General features: G+C 38.7%; 1 protein-coding gene across 1 annotated transcript in view; it reads left to right on the top strand.

The window, feature by feature from the left end:
* The first annotated feature begins 13,527 nt into the window (after window positions 1-13,527).
* The window catches only part of GRPR (gastrin releasing peptide receptor), a 48,076-nt gene continuing 42,131 nt past the window's right edge, over window positions 13,528-19,472 (top strand). The window contains exon 1 of the mRNA XM_066249890.1: window positions 13,528-14,272. Within this exon, the coding sequence (XP_066105987.1) occupies window positions 13,878-14,272 (395 nt within the window). The 5' untranslated portion in view covers window positions 13,528-13,877. The remainder of the gene's footprint in view (window positions 14,273-19,472) is intronic.

The raw sequence follows: 19,472 nt of genomic DNA, 5'->3' as shown, positions 1-19,472 counted from the left end.
CTATATCATACGGTGGTTGTAAGTACTCCATGAGGAAAAATGTATAGAATCAACACTGGCTCTTCTATTATTATATCCTCTATCCCCACCCCTTCACATGGATCTTGTATTACTTATTACTAGCAATTTAAAGAAAAAAAAGAGAAAACTGACTAAGAGAAACAGAAAGGTAAATGCAGTAATACCTTTCTGGCAGAGAGAAAAGGGAACACTTAGCAATTGTTGAGATATAAGAAGGCCCTCTCTAGAATTTTTGTGTAAGAGTCTAGAACAACCATCTGAGTATATATAATTCACATAGAAAATAAGGATATAGGCATAGTCATTTTTAATTTTTCTGACACCCATAATAAAGGACCCCATTTAGCACACCTAGTCTTAGGAAGGAATTTGAACTTAAAAATTGATCTCATATTTTTGGCTTCTGTAACACACAAGCAGAATTTAAAGTATACTAGTATGGCCATGGGGAAAAATAAGAAAAGACGAGAGAGAAAGCAGTAAGAAAAAGCAAATCAGTTCATTTCCCTGATGCATCTAAGAGACACTTTCCTAGGCTGACAATCTGTTGGCCAGTATGAAATCAGTTCCAACCCAAATCATGTGGGCTCCATGGCACTTCAATCTCAGGCTTCTGATTGACATGGAGCAGAGGAAATGCATAACTGAATAGCTGGAATGATGGTGCCATGCTCTGGGAAGCTTGACATTATGCCAGCCAGCCAAGGCCACAAAGGTACATGCATGGGTAATTACTTGGTTGGCATTATTAATCCTGTTAGTAATAAATTACATGTTGACAAACTTTTAATAGTGGAAGATTTAAAACATACAAAATAGACAGATGAATATCATGAATCCTTACGTACCCTTCACTTATCTTCAACAATAATCAACTCAGGACCGAGCCTATTTCATTTTGCCACTACTTATTTTTCTATTTTCCATATGATTTTGAAGCAAATCCTGGCTGTCATATCGTTTCATCCATAAGTATTTTAGTAAGTTTCTCTGAAACAGAGGTTTGCAAACTCTGGCCCATGGAACAACCTCCTGTTTTATAAATAAAGTTTATGGCAGTGCAGTCATGCCCATTTTAAAACTATTTTCTATTCTCCACTTTCCACAGAGACCCTATGGTCTGCAAAGCCTAAAACATTTACTATTTGGCCTTTTAAGAAAAAGTTTGCTGACCCCTGCTCTAAAGAATAAGGACTTTCCAAAATGTAACTACAGATAGCATTATCACATCTCCAAAATTAGCAATAATTTTCTACACAGTAACTTAAAATTGTTTAAGACTTTAGGACTTCATACCTCTTAAAATGCCTTCTTATTTTTTTTTTATCTCACTTGGATCTTAATGTCATTAAGGAAAACCTTAATGTCATTTAAATCCTTTTTGCAGTAGAAAGAAAAAATAAGTATAGAAAGTTTACAAGTGATTTCATCGAAGGCATACAACTAATAAGGAATTTAAATAAAAATCTTCTACTGTACTGTGGCAGGGTAAGGGAAAGCTTGAATTCTATAGTATGTGAATGATAAATTCCCTGTGCATTTCTCAGTTGTTCCATTTTAGGAGTAGTTGACTTGAAGAACCTGCTATAGGATATATATTTCAGACATAACTTGGAGTTAATTTAAGGTGAGCCTCGCTCCAGTAGTAAAAATAAGAGTTTTTATATTGAGTGAGAATTCCCAAGGAACCACTCTGAGTTTGAAGTGCTATAGTGGCTGGAGAAAAATCTACTTATTGGTAATCCGGTTTCCTGGCATCTTCCTTAGAAAAGAACATGGTGTATTATTTTACAGACTGAAGAAAAAGGGTGAAATGTGAAGTGTGGAGATTCACTTCAGTTACACGAGTGCCCAGAATCTATGGGTCATCCCAGCTTTTTTTTGCCCCATAAAGCTGTCTGTAAACAAAATAAAAGCCAGAGTTTCTTATGAAAAACCTGATAGCATTTTTATTAGTCTGCCCATGAGATAATACTCCACCTTTGGGGAGAAAATCCATGAGAGCACATCTAAGTGGGAAATAGTCACAGAAAATCTAATCGTACTTCAGAAACTATGAGAAAATTTATTTCTATGTATGCATGACCTGACAATTTATACAATCAAAGGTTGTCACCAAAGTAGTGTCCAAATTGTTTATTTTTTTTTAATAAATTTTTATTAATGGTAATGGGATGACATTAATAAATCAGGGTACATATATTCAAAGAAAACATGTCTAGGTTATTTTGTCATCAAATTATGTTGCAAACCCCTCGCCCAAAGTCAGATTTTCCTCCGTCACCCTCTATCTAGTTCTCTGTGCCCCTCCCCCTCCCCCTAACTCTCTCCCTCCCTCCCTTCCATGTCCTCCCTCCCCCCCACCCTTGGTAACCACCACACTCTTGTCCATGTCTCTTAGTCTCATTTTTATGTTCCACCAATGTATGGAATCATGTAGTTCTTGTTTTTTTCTGATTTACTTATTTCACTCCTTATAATGTTATCAAGATCCCACCATTTTGCTGTAAATGATCCGATGTCATCATTTCTTATGGCTGAGTAGTATTCCATAGTGTATATGTGCCACATCTTCTTTATCCAGTCTTCTATTGAAGGGCTTTTTGGTTGTTTCCATGTCTTGGCCACTGTGAACAGTGCTGCAATGAACATGGGACTACATGTGTCTTCACGTATCAATGTTTCTGAGGTTTTGGGGTATATACCCAGTAGAGGGATTGCTGGGTCATAAGGTAGTTCTATTTGCAGTTTTTTGAGGAACCACCATACTTTCCTCCATAATGGTTGTACTACTTTACAGTCCCACCAACAGTGAATGAGGGTTCCTTTTTCTCCACAGCCTCTCCAACATTTGCTATTACCCGTCTTGTTGATAATAGCTAATCTAACAGGAGTGAGGTGGTATCTCATTGTAGTTTTGATTTGCATTTCTCTAATAACTAATGAAGCTGAGCATCTTTTCATATATCTGTTGGCCATTTGTATCTCTTCCTGGGAGAAGTGTCTGTTCATGTCCTCTTCCCATTTTTTTATTGGATTGTTTGTTTGTTTGTTGTTGAGTTTTATGAGTTCTTTGTAAATTTTGGATATTAGGCCCTTATCTGAGCTGTTGTTTGAAAATATCAGTTCCCATATAGTCGGCTGTCTGTTTATTTTGATATCAGTTTCTCTTGCTGAGCAAAAACTTTTAATTCTGATGTAGTCCCATTCATTTATCTTTGCCTTCACTTCTCTTGCCATTGGAGTCAAGTTCATAAAATGTTCTTTAAAACCCAGGTCCATGATTTTAGTACCTATGTCTTCTTCTATGTACTTTATTGTTTCAGGTCTTATATTTAGGTCTTTGATCCATTTTGAATTAATTTTAGTACACGGGGACAGGCTGTAGTCGAGTTTCATTCTTTTGCATGTGGCTTTCCAGTTTTCCCAACACCATTTGTTGAAGAGGCTTTCTTTTCTCCATTGTGTGTTGTTGGCCCCTTTATCAAAGATTATTTGACCATATATATGTGGTTTTATTTCTGGGCTTTCTATTCTGTTCCATTGGTCTGAGTGTCTATTTTTCTGCCAATACCATGCTGTTTTGATTATCGTGGCCCTATAATAGAGTTTGAAGTCAGGTATTGTAATGCCCCCAGCTTCATTCTTTTTCCTTAGGATTGTTTTGGCTATTTGGGGTTTTTTATAGTTCCATATAAATCTGATGATTTTTTGTTCCATTTCTTTAAAAAATGTCATAGGGATTTTGATGGGAATTGCATTAAATTTGTATATTGCTTTGGGTAATATGGCCATTTTGATTATATTTATTCTTCCTATCCAAGAACAAGGAATATTTTTCCATCTCATTGTATCTTTTTCTATTTCTCTTAACAATGCTTTGTGATTTTCATTATATAGGTCCTTTACGTTCTTTGTTATGTTTATTCCTAGGTATTTTATTTTTTTTGTTGCAATCGTGAAGGGGATTATTTTTTTGAGTTCGTTTTCTAATATTTCATTGTTGGCATATAGAAAGGCTATGGACTTTTGTATGTTAATTTTGTATCCTGCGACCTTACTGTATTGGTTTATTGTTTCTAATAATCTTTTTGTGGAGTCCTTCGGGTTTCGATGTATAGGATCATATCATCAGCAAAAAGTGATAGCTTTACTTCTTCTTTTCCGATATGGATGCCTTTTATTTCTTTGTCTTGTCTGATTGCTCTGGCCAGAACTTCTAGCACCACGTTGAATAAGAGTGGAGAGAGTGGACAACCCTGTCTTGTTCCTGATTTAAGGTAGAAAGTCCTCAGTTTTATGCCGTTTAATAGGATGTTGGCTGATGGTTTATCATATATGGCCTTTATCATGTTGAGATATTTTCCTTCTATACCCATTTTGTTGAGAGTCTTAAACATAAAATTGTGTTGTATTTTATCAAAAGCCTTTTCTGCATCTATTGATAAGATCATGTGGTTTTTGTTCTTTGTTTTGTTGATATGGTGTATTACGTTAACCGTTTTGCGTATGTTGAACCATCCTTGAGATTCTGGGATGAATCCCACTTGATCATGATGTATTATTTTTTTAATATGTTGTTGTATTCGGTTTGCCAGTATTTTGTTTAGTATTTTAGCATCTGTATTCATTAGAGATATTGGTCTGTAGTTTTCTTTCTTTTTGCCATCCTTGCCTGGTTTTGGTATGAGGGTTATGTTGGCCTCATAGAATGTGTTTGGAAGTATTGCTTCTTCTTCAATTTTTTGGAAGACTTTGAGTAGAATAGGAACGAAGTCTTCTTTGAATGTTTGATAGAATTCACTAGTATAACCGTCTGGGCCTGGACTTTTATTTTTGGGGAGATTTTTAATAGTTTTTTCTATTTCCTCCCTGCTGATTGGTCTGTTTAGGCTTTCTGCTTCTTCATGACTCAGTCTAGGAAGGTTGTATTGTTCTAGGAATTTATCCATTTCTTCTAGATTGTTGTATTTCCAAATTGTTTAAAAGGAAAGCTTGCTTATGTTTATAAACTGACTTTCTTCAAAAAAAAATTTTTTAATGTTATTTTTAGTTAGACAATTATCTCCTGGAGAGTGGGCCCATTGCTGGTTAATTTCTTTTATTTCTAAGGCCTAGAACTGGGTCTGGCAGGGCGTGGCACTTAATGTAAGTGGTGTCAAATTATTATTACATAATGTCAACATTATCAGTTTAGGTATGAACACAGTCATGTTTCTAGGAATTAAAAAGGAAGCTTTCACCAAATAATAACTTTACAGTGAAGAATCCTGGCAGACACTACCTTAATCAAGTGATCAAGGTAACATCACTACTTATAAAGCATGTGGATATTACACAGCCTGCATTGGGTAAATAATGGCCCCCAATATCCAAGTCCTGATACCTAGAACCTGTGACTATGTTATATAGCAAAATTTATGTGACAAAGGGACTTCATAGACACAACTGAGATGGGGAGATTACCTTGGATTATTTGCTTGGGCCTAGTATAATCCAAGAGTACATATGAGAGGAAGGCAGAGAGAGATTTTACTCTGGAAGAAGAGAAGGCAATGTGATGACAGAAGCAGATATTGGAGTGATGCAGTCACCAGCCAAGGGATGGTGAAAGCCTCCAGGAGCTGGAAGAAGCAAGGAACAATTTTCCCTGGAGCCTCCAGAAGGAACAAGTCCTGCCAGCACTTTGATTTTAGCCCTGCAAGACTCATGGCAGACTTCTGGCTTTCAGAATTATAAGAGAATAAATTTCTGTTGTTGTGAGCCACTAAATTCAGGTAATTTATAATAGCAATAGGTAATACATTCCCCCTGATATGTGATGAGAAGAGCACCTCACCTCTATAGTTTTCTCCTCAAAATCCATATTCCCAGTCTCATAATGAAAAGATATCAGACAAACCCAAATGGAGGGATATTCTATAAAATACCTGACTAGTTGTTGGGCAAATAAGTTTGTAGAATTTGTGTTGTTTGGTTTTTCTTACTTTTATTAGAAATGGCACAGCCCACGTTAGGCAGCTGATTGCCTTCATGCTTGGGAAGGGGCTTGGTTATGCTAATGTGTGCTGGGGAAAGGCTTTCACGCAGGAAAGTTTTAAAAGGAGGAGGAGACCACGTTGTTCCAGGAGAGAGGTCACATGGTTGGAGGGGAGGAGGCAGCCAAAATGGAAGCATGCAGAGGGGACCGAGTGAGGCTGGTGAGGCCTTTGATTCTAGGGAAAAACTGGAGAAAGTCAGTGGCTTTGGGAGCCCTGAAGGGAAAGGGAAGTGTTTTCCCACTGTATGTATTTCTTGCCCACTGGGTGCAAGCTAGGATTAAAGATGATGGTCCACCAGTTCTTGGCTCTGTTGTTTCATTACCATCTGTCTGAATCAAATGCAAACCTGCACTTGCCAGGTGGCTGTGATGGTGGCCACAACTCTTCAAGAGTATCAAGATCGTGGAAAACAAGAAAGTTGGAAAAACTGTCACACAGAAGAGGAGACTAATGAATCATATTGATTAATGCACTGTGGCATCTTGGACTGGATCCTGTAACAAGTAATGACAGTAGTACAAAGACTGGTGAGATCTGAATAATGTGTGTAGTTTAGATTATAGTATTTTACCCATGCTAACTTCTTGGTTTTGTAAATATCAACAATAGGGGAACTGGGTGAAGGGTATATGGGAACTCTTTCTATAATTATTGCTAAATAAAATGTTTAAAAAGGTGTCAATCCCAGCACCATGTTGTCTTATCAGATCTTTTATCAGAGGTGTAAATAATACAAGGATGTTTCAGGGAGTCTAGGCCCTCACTGATCATATTCTTCCAAGAGAGAGGAAAAATGATTTGGAAAAGGAGATGACTGAAGTGCCACTCTCTATTGCCTTAGGTGCATCTTGGTGGTACTAATGCCTAGCTGTCCAAGAGCATAGGCAAGAGGAAAAGGCCTCTGTATTTTTATGGGTTGAGACTCCATGGCATAGAACAGTTCAGTGGTAAATAATGTTCTTTGAATTGATTTGACTTGCCCAAGCTCACTGAGCAAATGCAGAAATGGAATATAAGTTGTTTAATTTCCAGGTATATGGTGGCTGGGCAAGAAAATTCAGCTCATTTATAATACTTTAAAAATACATATATTTTATTTCAGCCTCTATAACTTTCCTAGAGTTGACCACACTTTTCTTTCCTTCACATCCTGTCTAACCACTCAAGGTTCAACTCTGGTTTCTAACACTCTTATAGTATTTCGTTTTGGTTTTATTTGTCTTTTTGGTGGTTTTTTCTTCTTCCTCTCCCCATCATTCTACTTACCAGGTATTATCTATTGCTACATAACAAATTACTATAAAAGAGTAGATTAAAACAAAAATACATTTATTAACTCACTGTCTCTGTGGGTCAGGAATTTGGTTATGGCTTGACTGGTGGCTCTAGCTTGGTGTCTCTTGAGATTGTAGTCAGGATGTCAACTGGAACTGCAGGCATCTAAAGGCTTTACTGAAGATGGAGGCTCCACTTCCAAAATGACTGACTAGCTGTGGACAAGAGGCCTCAGTTCTTGACCATGTGGACCTGTCCATAAGGTCACTTGAGTATCCTCACAACATGGTAGTTGACCTCCTTCAGAGCAAGTGATCTATGAGAGAGTGCATGGAGGAGCTGCAATGTCCTTTGTCACCTAACCTTGGAAGTTACACATTATTACTGTGGTCTCATTCTGTTTTTTAGGAGCCAGTCACTAAACATAGCTTACATCCAAAGGAAGGGAAATTAATCCACTTCTTGAAGGAAAGAATATGAAGAGCTGGTAAATATATAAAAAAGCACCATATCACATGTCTTCTTGGTCTTGGTCTGACTGAGAGTTTGGTCTTTCACTCTAGACCAGTGTTTGTCAACCATCGGTCTGCAGAACAGTCCACCAGAAATTTTGTGCCAGCCCGCAAAAAAAAGTTAACCATTCTGATGTTGTGTGAAGATTATAGACCCAATGATCTTAGTTGAATTTGGTTATGCTCAGGGTGACTTCTGCCTTAGCAGTACTGGAAATATTTTTCCTATTTTCACTGGTTCCCAAGTGTGAAAAGGTTGAAAACCACTCCCTAGCCAGGCATCCCCAAACTACAGCCCATGGCCATGGCCGCATGCAGCCCCCTGAGGCCATTTATCCGGCCCCCTGCCGCACTTCCGGAAGGGGCACCTCTTTCATTGGTGGTCAGTGAAAGGAGCACTGTATGTGGCAGCCTGAGGGACAGTGAACTGGCCCCCTGTGTAAAAAGTTTGGGGTCCCCTGACCTAGACTGTTTCTGGGCATCTACATTTACTCTTACAGCTTTGTGAGGATCAAAATGAAACTTGACTTCTTCTTTCAGTAGAAACGCCCTATGTCTTTCCTAAATTTCCAAGCCCCATGAAAAGTCACAGAGTGTTAAGAAAAGAGAAAGGAACTTGAAATGATCCCAGCGTTACAGGATCTGGATATAGTCATCTGTCTCCTTTGTTCCTGCTACGGCACTAAAATGTGACATCGCTGATCCTTCCCAAGCACGGGCGTTGCATTGTTTTCAGCAGCTTCTCCACAGTACTGTCACAAATAGGATACTAAAATTATGCTCAATACTCACTGACTTTCACCACATGACCTCCTCAAAGGTTAATATCGCCTGATCCTCGGTGAGCTTTTCCCTATTGCATTCGGAGTTCCAGCTCTCAGGAGTCTTCTTATTTATTACTTCTCTGCTCTCCAACTTCAGCTCTTATTTCCATTGACATTTTTACTTTCCCTTGTTTATATAGTGAACTCAGTACACCTAAAACCAGATGCAGCATTTCTCTCCACAGTGGCTTCCCTCTTGCCCTTCATCTTTATTCTCTGAGTCACGAGCCTAAAAAATAGAATTCACCATCTAGGGTTTCTCCATTGCTTATATTCCCTACCTTTGTAATAAGATTTTTGCCCCTGTATAGTGGCAAAAACAGTTTACCTGCCATGCAGTCTGGGACAATTTCCAGCTATTATCAAGAATATAAAAAAGCCCTGATTCAATGGCTCTTCAATAAGCTTCACATTCGTCCAGTTGCTGGTTCCATTCTGCACGTGAAATTCCTGCTCTTTTCCTTAACCTGTTCCCAGTTCCTGTCCTGGTTTCTTAACATTTTCTGTCAGATATCCCTAATACATAGAGCAGCACATCTCAGACTTGAATGTGCTTGTGAATCTCTGGGGATATTATTAAAATGCAGATTATAATTTAAGAGGTCTGGGATGTGATCTGAGATTCTGTGTTTCCAACAAGCTCTCCGGTGATACTCATGCTGTTGGCTCAAGGACCACACTTGGGTATAAAAGGCCATAGCCACAACTTCCTGAATGTGCTTCCTTGCTCCCCCTCTTCCCCTGCAGAAGGAAAATCACAAGCACTATTATGTTGTTATGATCTCTGAATCACACACTGCCTGCATCACTGTACAAAAGTGCTAGAATCCCCTGGTGAACTCATAAAAAATACTGATTCTTGGGTTTCATCCCTGGGGATTCTGATTCAGTAGGTCTGGGGTAAGGCCTCCAAACTTATATTTTTAAGAAGTATCCCAGGCAATCTTGATGATTTTTCAAGAGTTAGGGTCATATAGGCTAAAGTGCAACTGAAAACTTAATGTAGTCTTCTCCAGCACATTCAATCTCACTTATGTCTCATTTATTGCTCCCCTCCAAACCTTGTTCCAGGCAGACTGTCTCTCAAGTAGACCCAGAGCATCCTCTTCTCTGTACTCTGGTTCCACCTACAATTCTACCCACTCTATAATAATTTGACATGCCTTTGTATGCTATTGTCACTACCAAGAATACCAACTATTGAAAGCCACAGCTAAGGAACTTCATCTCCACTCTTTTTGGTCCTGTTGAGTCCACCTATCCTCCCAAGTTCTACCAACTCACTGCTTCCTCATACTCAAATCCCACAGAAAATCCACTTTTCTGTAAGAATAGAAAATGTGACTTGCTTAACTGAAATAGAATAAGAAGTAACATCCTTGCTCTAACACATACAAAAGGACGCTGAGTCACACTTTAATTCTATTCAGAAACCAGAGCCCCTGAGGACAGGGACTTTGTATTGTATTTGTTCTATGTCCTTTTCATAAGTCAAAAACATTTCATGCTCACCATTAAGTAAAAAACTAAGCAAATGTCAAAATATGTTTGGCGATCTCCTGGAAGCTGACGCATAATAGTAGAGAAAGAAAGAGTCATTATGGCCAATTAGTTGCAATGACATCAAAATTCTCTAATTAGTGTTGAAACATCTTTGCTCCCAGAAAAAACGAAGTTGAACCTCAATGTATCTTCACTCCTAAAATACCATTAGAACAAGTCTCCAGGGCTATATGGAGCACATAAGGCTAACACCAGCCCTGACAAATTAACATCTATCAGTATCAACTTAACTTACACGGGAAGAAACACTAATGGCCTAGTTGAGGCTGACTCAACAAAGAGGAATATCTAAAGAAATAATGGGAAACAACATCCAGAAGTTCTCTTTGTGAGCTGAAAATATATCTCTGGATCAAATTTGGATGGCCTTTCTGGACTTGTAGCCATCCCCTGCCCCAAACCGTATTCCTTCTTTTATGCCTGTGTACTAGGAGCATTCTGTTTTCTCTGTTCAAAAGGTTCTGCCAAACAACACTTAACCTTTAAATCAAATGCCATCTTCTCTGGAGAAAAGGGAGTTGTTTCGTCCTAGGGAGGGGATGAGATTTAAATTGTGACTTTTTAAAAAAGAAACCAGAGTTTATTTTTATTTGAATAATACTCAAGGAAGTTTCAGAAGATTAAAAGGGCCTGACCAGGTGGTGGCAGAGTGGATAGAGTGTCGGACTGGGATGCGGAGGATCCAGGTTCGAGACTCCGAGGTCGCCAGCTTGAGCGCGGGCTCATCTGGTTTGAGCAAAGCTCACCAGCTTGGACCCAAGGTCGCTGGCTTAACCAAGGGGTTACTTGGTTACTGAAGGCCCATGGTCAAGGCACATATGAGAAAGCAATCAATGAACAACTAAGGTGTCACAACGAAAAACTGACGATTGATGCTTCTCGTCTCTATCCGTTCCTGTCTGTCTGTCTCTATCTATCCCTCTCTCTGACTCTCTCTCTGTCTCTGTAAAAAAAAAAAAGAAGGTTAAAAGGCCCAAAGATATGGGATTTAATATAATAGTATAGCCAAATGCTTGCTGTTGCTGCCTCTGTTTCAAAATTCTCAGAATCACTCTGGTCAGCTCGATGCCTTGCTAATTCTTCTAGTTCAAGAGGGGCAAACTCTTCTGCGTTTTCACATGATTCATACAAAGTTATCCCTCCAGTAACAATGACATCAACAATGATGCCAGAAGCAATCATTGTCATTGAGAGAGAGAAAGGTGAATTATCAGGAAAGAAAGCCACCATAGCAATTTTGAGAAACAAAAATATTACTCCAGTATAGAACAAAAAGATTGCTTGTAGAATCTAAAAGGAGTGAAAAGACTTTCTTGTGTTATTTTTTGATACCAAGTCCTGTCTGACTATGAGCTAAGCAGTTGAAATCGTGACGGGTCTTATAATAACAGGTTTCTTCGTGTTATTTTTCTCAAGCTCTTGCACAGTGCCTGGAAACTGGTGGATGCTTGATGAGTGTCTTTCCAGTAAATGGAGGAGTTTCTGGTTCCCCTGTATAAGTAGGACTTTTTGCTATTGATCTGAAGTCAATTGCTCTTCTGACCTTATTGGGCTTTTCTATAGTAAAATCACAATAAAAATAAAGTAAAAATTAAAAATCTCTCTCAATCACAACAATAATATATTGCTCACAAAAGTTAGGGAATATTTTTTCACTTCTTATTCATTTTGAAATATCCCCTAATTTTTATAAGCAGTATAGTTATAGTTAGAGCAGCTAATACTAATTGAGCACTTACTATGTGCCAAATATTATGAAGTCTTAACATGGATAATTTTAACTTTACAAATTACTTTCACTTTAAAGATAAGGAGCTTGAAAACACCAAGTAATCTGCCAAGGTAATAAAGGAGGGAGTCAGGATTTAAGCAGAGGGTCCATACACTGTGTTAAGATATACTAATCAACACCGCTGTGCTCCTGGTTATTGCCTCATTCACTGGTGTTGCTGATTTCTGCTGAGAAGCTCTTCCCCCTCCAGGCATGCTGCATCAAACTCTCTTTTGCTGGCTGAGAGGAGCATTAGCCCTTTGGGTTTATAGGAGCATGGCGACATTCTCAGTATTGTAACCTGCTACTAAAAATTTCCATGACAACACAGTTGGAGATTTTCTTGTAGAGATCTGACATGGTGATGAGTGCAAGCTTCTTTGTTCCTATGGACCCTGGAAAAAACAAACCTTCAATGGCAATACCTGCTAGTAACTGACTTCCTGTGATGTTCCCGCGATGGAGCTGGCTCCACATAAGTCTTGAAGCTGTACCCCCGTAATGTATTATAAATTGTTAGCTAAAGATCTAAGCTCCAATCTAGTAGTACGTCCTCAATAAAGGTTTTCCTGGCACCCTGTCCCCTCTACGTTCTTTCCACACCTTAATTCCTCAGTATTCTGTCTGTAATTCCTTTACAGTTCATTTTTGACTCAGGGTTTAAGAGGAAATTTACTGTAAAACGTGGCAAGCATTCGGTTAAAAAAATGCAAATAATTGCATCAAAATGACAATTCATGTCATGTTTAAATCCAGCGAGAAAAGAAAGACTCATTCTTCTGGAAAAGATCTTTGAGAGTTAAGAATGCAGCTGGCTCCTGATTTAATTTCTCCTGGTAGAAGGGAAAAGAATGGCCTGGCAAACCCACTAGAAAGAGCATGTGTATGTTCTGCTTCTGGTTTTCCCAGAAGTCAGTTGCTGAAGGTTTAAAGCATGAATCCCATGCCTAGTTTTCCTTAGGAGTATCCCCACTCTAACAGGCAGTGGGAAAGCTGAATGGGACAGCTCACACGCAGACAACCTGTGCATCCGTGTGCATTTAATTCAGAGATAGACTTCATTATAAGGCAAACCTTACTTATCATGTCATTCTAATGTATAGGGAAAATGAGAAAATAGGATATGAGGTCAATCTGAATTCATGGGCATAGCATCAGAAAGATTTCCAGTGGCTTTTCAGAGTGCTAGCACCACTTATTAAATACCTACCATCAGTGCTGCGTCTTAAACGAAAAGCCAAATGTATCTGTTAAATCCCAGTGAACGTTAGAACCAGAGCCTGCTGGTGGGGAGCAGGCGACTGGGCAGTGATTGAAGTGTCCAGCAGGGGGCTGGCATTCTCTGTCTATAAGTAACCCTGGTTCCTCTTCAGAGTCTCAGCTCAGCTAGGCTGTCGTTTGCTAGTGAAGCCAGTGACGTGCGAAGCATCCTGCCTATAGGATTTGAGGCTTTCTCAGTGCAATTTTTTTTCTATCCACTTTAAACCTTCAGGTTCTAAGTATCAGGAAAGACAGGAAATGCCATGTGAAAATAGAAGACCAAAAGTTCTTAGTTAACTGCAGTGAGGGAAACTCAGACTGGGATGGAGGTAGAAAGAGTTGATACAGAATTATTTTAATTCTAAGCCTTTTTTTTATGGACTGAATTTAGAAATGTAATGCATTGGTCATGTGAAGACCAGAGCAGAACCAGCATTTAAATAGTGACAGACAGTTCTGAATGCCATAGTCTATGTGTACTCAGAGTATTTTTATTAAAGAAGATCAAGAACCTAGCAGAGATTTTACTCTCATCTTCACCCCAACTGCAAAATCAGAAGTTAAAGAATAGCATCTAAGGGCACTTTTTGGGTGGAAAAGAATCTAGAAGATGGCGCTAAATGATTGCTTGCCTCAGAATGTGTTCTGCAACTTCTCCAATGAGAGTGGGGCGATCCCCATGGACAAGGACTGGTTCAGCCGGGGAATCCTCTATGTTATCCCTGCAATTTATGGGCTCATCATTCTGATAGGCCTCGTTGGCAACATCACCCTGATCAAGATCTTTTGTACCGTGAAGTCCATGCGGAATGTGCCAAACCTGTTCATCTCCAGTCTGGCTTTGGGAGACCTGCTCCTTCTGGTAACGTGTGCTCCCGTGGATGCCAGCCGGTACCTGGCTGACAGATGGCTGTTTGGCAGAATTGGTTGCAAACTGATCCCCTTTATACAGCTTACTTCAGTGGGGGTGTCTGTCTTCACACTCACGGCTCTTTCTGCAGACAGGTAAGTACCCAAGGAAAGCGACATTCTGTCTGAGGGTGCTAGATGCCTCGGTAAATGAGCTACCACTTTGGGACAGACGGAGCTGTTTGCACAAAGGGAAGTTTTTCTCAAACTCAGATTCCCTTTCAGGCTTGTTTTTGTTCTGGGGATGACTTCTTGAGTTTCACATATTGGTTTATGAAAGAAAAGTGGCAGGGAAAAGAGGGGGCCAGTGAGAAAACAATCTCAGCATAAGGTGGAGGTGTATTTTCTGGACACAAATGAATTTAGCACAGCATTTTTCTAACTGCTCCCTCCCTGCAAAATTAGTTGACCAGTGAAAAAGAATTTACAACTTATAGAGCTTGAAACCCCAAGCAAATGTTTCTTAGAAGCAATTCAAAATCTTCAGAGAACAGAAAAGCCCCATTGAATTTCTAATTCAAAATATTCTTTCAGACGTGACCGGCAGGAGGAAATAAGTGGCATTTCCTTGAAATTCATTTTTCTCAGTTGAACTTTTCTCACAGCTGATTCTGTATTTGGCTCTCTGTAACTGAATAGTTTGTGCACTGGTTTTCCTAAAAATTTCTTAAGTAAAATCAAGCATTATTGGACTTATTTTTCTGGAGAAAGCTCCATTCAAGTTAGATTTTCAATTTTAGTATCTTTGGTGATGTACTTCCATATACAGTGTCTTTGGAGCTTTGTGTGGGGGGCAGGGCAGTCAGTACAATGTTTTAATCTGGTAAATATACATATTTGTGAATTGCATTTTTTGTGTGACTCTATTGCTTAACAAGTGCTACTTATTCATTCTTAAAAATTTATATTCATTCTTTAATACCTGCTTGCATTAACCACTCAGGAAATACCTGCATGTTGTTCACACAAGTTACTGGGCATATCTTATGTACTTCTGAGCTCTAGAAGCTGGACACAGTAATGAATAGACTCCAGACACATCATAAACCAGATGGTTCAATTAAGAAAAATTGGTCTAGTGAACCAAAGACTATACATTTTTATTTTTAAATTAACTGTATGTTATGGTGTTAAAGATATATACAGATTTGAAAGTGTACCAGGAGAAGTATAGAAGCAGCTTTGAAAATTTATACTCTAAAAAAAATGGCCCTCATTTTAATATATGTGGTGCTGGATTCTCATTCTGTAGAGGAACAAACAGTCCCCAGGTGATCTGGCTTTGATGAGTAATGGACAAATAAGATAGTGTTATCAGTATTTGTAGACATGTGTTTATACTTAGCTGCCTGAAGTACACTGCTCAGCACACAGACATTTTCAAAGACTGAAAACAGCCCAGAAATGAGATTTGCGCATTGCAAATCTGTGGGGACAGGGTCTCTCCACCCCCCACTCCTCACCTCCAGTCTTCTGTGACCCTGAACATTTGTCTACAAGTTACTAATGACTACAGGCAGTTTTGGGTGTTGATTCAGGACCGGCAAACTTTGGACCTTTCAGAATGTCTAGGGCTCATTACCAATGGTCAAGACACCTTAGGGTGAGGGAAATTTTCTTGCTGGGAAGATGAGATTTTTGTTTCTGGGTTGTGAATGCGGTGGTACAGATGGTGTTTACTATCTTCTTGGTGGGGTGGGGAGGACACAAAGGAGGGTGAGGGCATGGGATGTAAAAGTGTAGCTGCACAGAACTCCAAATTCGCCATCAGCAAATAGATGCTTTCAAAAACTGGGTTGCACACTTTGTCAACTCTAGTGTATTCTCAGTGAGTTCATAGTTATTGTGTGTCATTCCCTAGTCCAGAAATCACTATGAGCTCCCATATAATTAACTTTTTGTGTTTTTCTAAGGTTTAAAAAGGCTGATGGATCACCTGACTTACATACAGGTAGTGCATTCAACCAATTTCAACAAGAATAGGGATTGAGCTATGTAAATAATGTAAGACTGACTTATCTATTTATCTCCTTTTTAAAAGCTGTTGTAGCCTTTTGCTAACCTCACGGGGTTGGCAGGTCAAAATGTACATATCCACACATACAGAATATCTATTTTTTTCCTTCAATAAGGTATAATCTATATACAGTAAACTGAACAAGTGCACAGTTCAATATATGTTTACATGTGTCTATATAACAACATAACTACCACCCAGATGGAGATATGGAACAGTTCCAGCATGCTAAGAGTTTCTTTTATGCTCCTCTCCAGGTAATACCCACCTCCATAAAAAGATAGTCAGTATTCTGAGTTCAACTAGTATAGATTATTTTTGCCAGTTCTTTAATCTCATATAAATGGACTCATACTTCTTATGCTTACAATTATGTTTGTGACAATCATCTTGGTGCACATAGCAATGATGTGTTCTGCTTAATCATCAGGTAGTATTTCATTGTGTGAATATATTCAATTTACTTATCTAGTCTAACGCTGATGGAGATTGGGTGGTTTCCAATTTGGGGTTGCTATAACTTTCTCTGGATATTCTTATTCATGCCTTTTGAGATACATATGTGTTTATTTCTCTTGGGTGTATGCCTGGGAGTAGAACTGCTGAATCATAAGGGGCATATATTTAGTAAATATTGTCAACGAGTTTTCCAAAATGGTAGTCTATAGTGAATAGATTGGTAAAAGGGTGAATCGGAAACCCTCCGAGCACTATGATCATCACAATCATTGGGGAGCTTTATATATATATACAGATTCTTAACCCCCATCCTAAATCTACTGAATCAGGGCTTGTGATGTGTGAACAGACACAGCAACAACCATCCATCCTTGCTCCCTACTGCACATTGACCAGCAATGCCAGTACTCATCCCAGCATCCTTTGTGCAGTCTTTCCCTGCCCTAGGTGAACTTGAGTCTTTGTTGATATGAAAAGAATAACATCTTTTTAAAAAAGGTTTATACTTTTGCCACTCTGCCAAAGGGATACTTCAAGGCAGTCCCAGAAACCAGAATTCTGGCCTTTTCCCGGCCAGCCAATGTGATGTATGGCTTAGAATGGGCATCAATAACCTTGCGCTTTAGGCTTTTTTTCTGCCTAAGAGGGAGTCAGACTGAGTTACTTAACTCTCTGACCTTAGTTGAATTATCTATAAAATAATAAGGTTGAGCCAGATTATTTCAAAGATCCCTCTAAGTTTTAAAATTATATCTTTTTTTTTAATTTGTCATTTTGCCTATCATTTGGAATCTGGCTCAAGCCTCTTCCTTAAAGCCCTAAGTAGGACCATTTTAGCTCAAATTTCCTAACCCTCTTCTAAACATGAGATTTATTATCTGAGACATGAGTTATCTTGTGATGTCTTTCACCATGCTTTTTTGAAATGTTTCATTCATTTTTCTTTTTTCGCCTATAACAAACTCATTGCTTTAACTTGTCAAGCAGATTATTAAGAATGTCGAGGACAAATATTTCTTATATATTCTTAAATATTCCACAGTGCCTCACATGGTACCTTGTACTAAATGGGTGGTCAATAAATATTTATTAATTAAAATTACAGTTAGTTAATTTTTCCTTCTCATTCTTATTATTCTTCCCCATTTTTTGGAATTTATCTGAAAGCATACTCTTTAAAATGTACCATACAGTCACATGCTTATTATTTGTTCCTCTCTATTAAGCTCTAATTATTTAGGTTACTAAGAGAAAAGCTATTCTATTTGAGTCAGTAAATAAATATGGGGGATAAATAGATAGGTAGGTAGATGGAAAGATAAATAGATAGATGGGAATATGGATGGGTAGATGGATGGATGAATGAGTGGATGGGCAGATGGTGGACAGATGGTTGAATAGATAGGTGAATTGTTGGATGGATGGATATATATTTCACATAATGGTCTTTCCTACTAAGTGCTCATCTCTGTACTTGGTGTCTCAGTATTGTGTAAGTAAAATTTCAGACCTGAATTGGATCCTCAGCAGGAAAAGGGTAAGTGGAGTTTGTGTTTTCTTTTCTAGTAAGTGTAAAGTTTAAAGCTGGATTTAATCTTGACAGCATATAATGCCCAAGTTATGTTGTGCCTGCTTCAGTATCATTATGCAGTGTTATTTGCTGTTAGAAAGGAGCTTGGAGAATGAGTTCTAAGTACAGATAAATGTAGCAGTTCCATTGTAACATGGTCCTTGTTTGATCCCACAGAAGACTGTTCATAAGCTCCCTCTCCCTTGTGATTTGGAAAGCATAAAGGAACAGGAAAGTATTACATGTATGCAGTCTTCTTGAAGTATAGGTTATTTTAATTAATTGCCAAGAATTTTTTGAGATGGTATTGTTTTCAGCCCTTCCTGACACCTAGAGCTACATGGTCCAACATGCTAGCCATTAATCATATGTAGTTATTTAAATTTAACTTAAATAAAACTAAAAATTCAGTTCTTATTCACACAAACCACATGTCAAGTGCTCAGTAGCCATATGTTACTCTACTGGACAGTGAAGATAAAGTACATTTCCATCACTGCAGAAAGTTCTATTGGACAGTGCAGAAGAGAGTTTGTTCTTTGCCTTGGGCTCCAAATTTCTTTCTCAAGATCCATGTTAGCTGCTCTCACTCATTGAGGGTTATCAGGAATTCTTCATATAAGCAAATATCAAATACCTCCCAACTGCTCAGGCTCTAAGTCTTTAAAATACCTTTTATTGGAAGACAGTCAAACATGAAGAGAGAAGAAACCAGGCAGCCCAACACAATCAGCAGCCACAGGCTTGGGGAATTTAGGCATTCTATTGCTGAGCTTTTGGGACCTTCTGAAGAATACACTTGGAGTTTATTTGCCAGGTCTGCATTATGAACTTCTGTCTGACCATTCCATTCTCTTTGGCCAGGTCCTCTTCCACCCACCAGACTGTCTTTATATCTTCCTACCCTAACACTTGCCAGAACAAACACTGCTCTAACCAAACTCAATTTTTCACTGTCTTGCATATGTGCCACCTGACTTCTCCTCTTTCTGATTTCATTTCCTCCTCTCTGATGGTTAGGCTCTATTCCCTCCATCTATCCAAATCCTAGCAATCCTTCAAGGCTCATTTCAAATCCCTTCTCTTTTGTGAAACATTTCCTGATCTTTTCTTTCACTGATTTTTCCCCCCTTCCTAAGATGTTTCTCCCTGTTCATTAAATATCAAATCTATCCTAACTTGTGTTACTAGGTCTTTTTTTATAGATGTGTTTTCTACTTCCTTAATCACATGTCGGGGGGGGGGGCTCC

This window comes from Saccopteryx bilineata, chromosome X (genome assembly GCF_036850765.1).
Source record: "Saccopteryx bilineata isolate mSacBil1 chromosome X, mSacBil1_pri_phased_curated, whole genome shotgun sequence".
NCBI classification, from domain to species: Eukaryota; Metazoa; Chordata; class Mammalia; order Chiroptera; family Emballonuridae; genus Saccopteryx; species Saccopteryx bilineata.
This window is presented reverse-complemented; position numbering and strand designations above follow the sequence as displayed.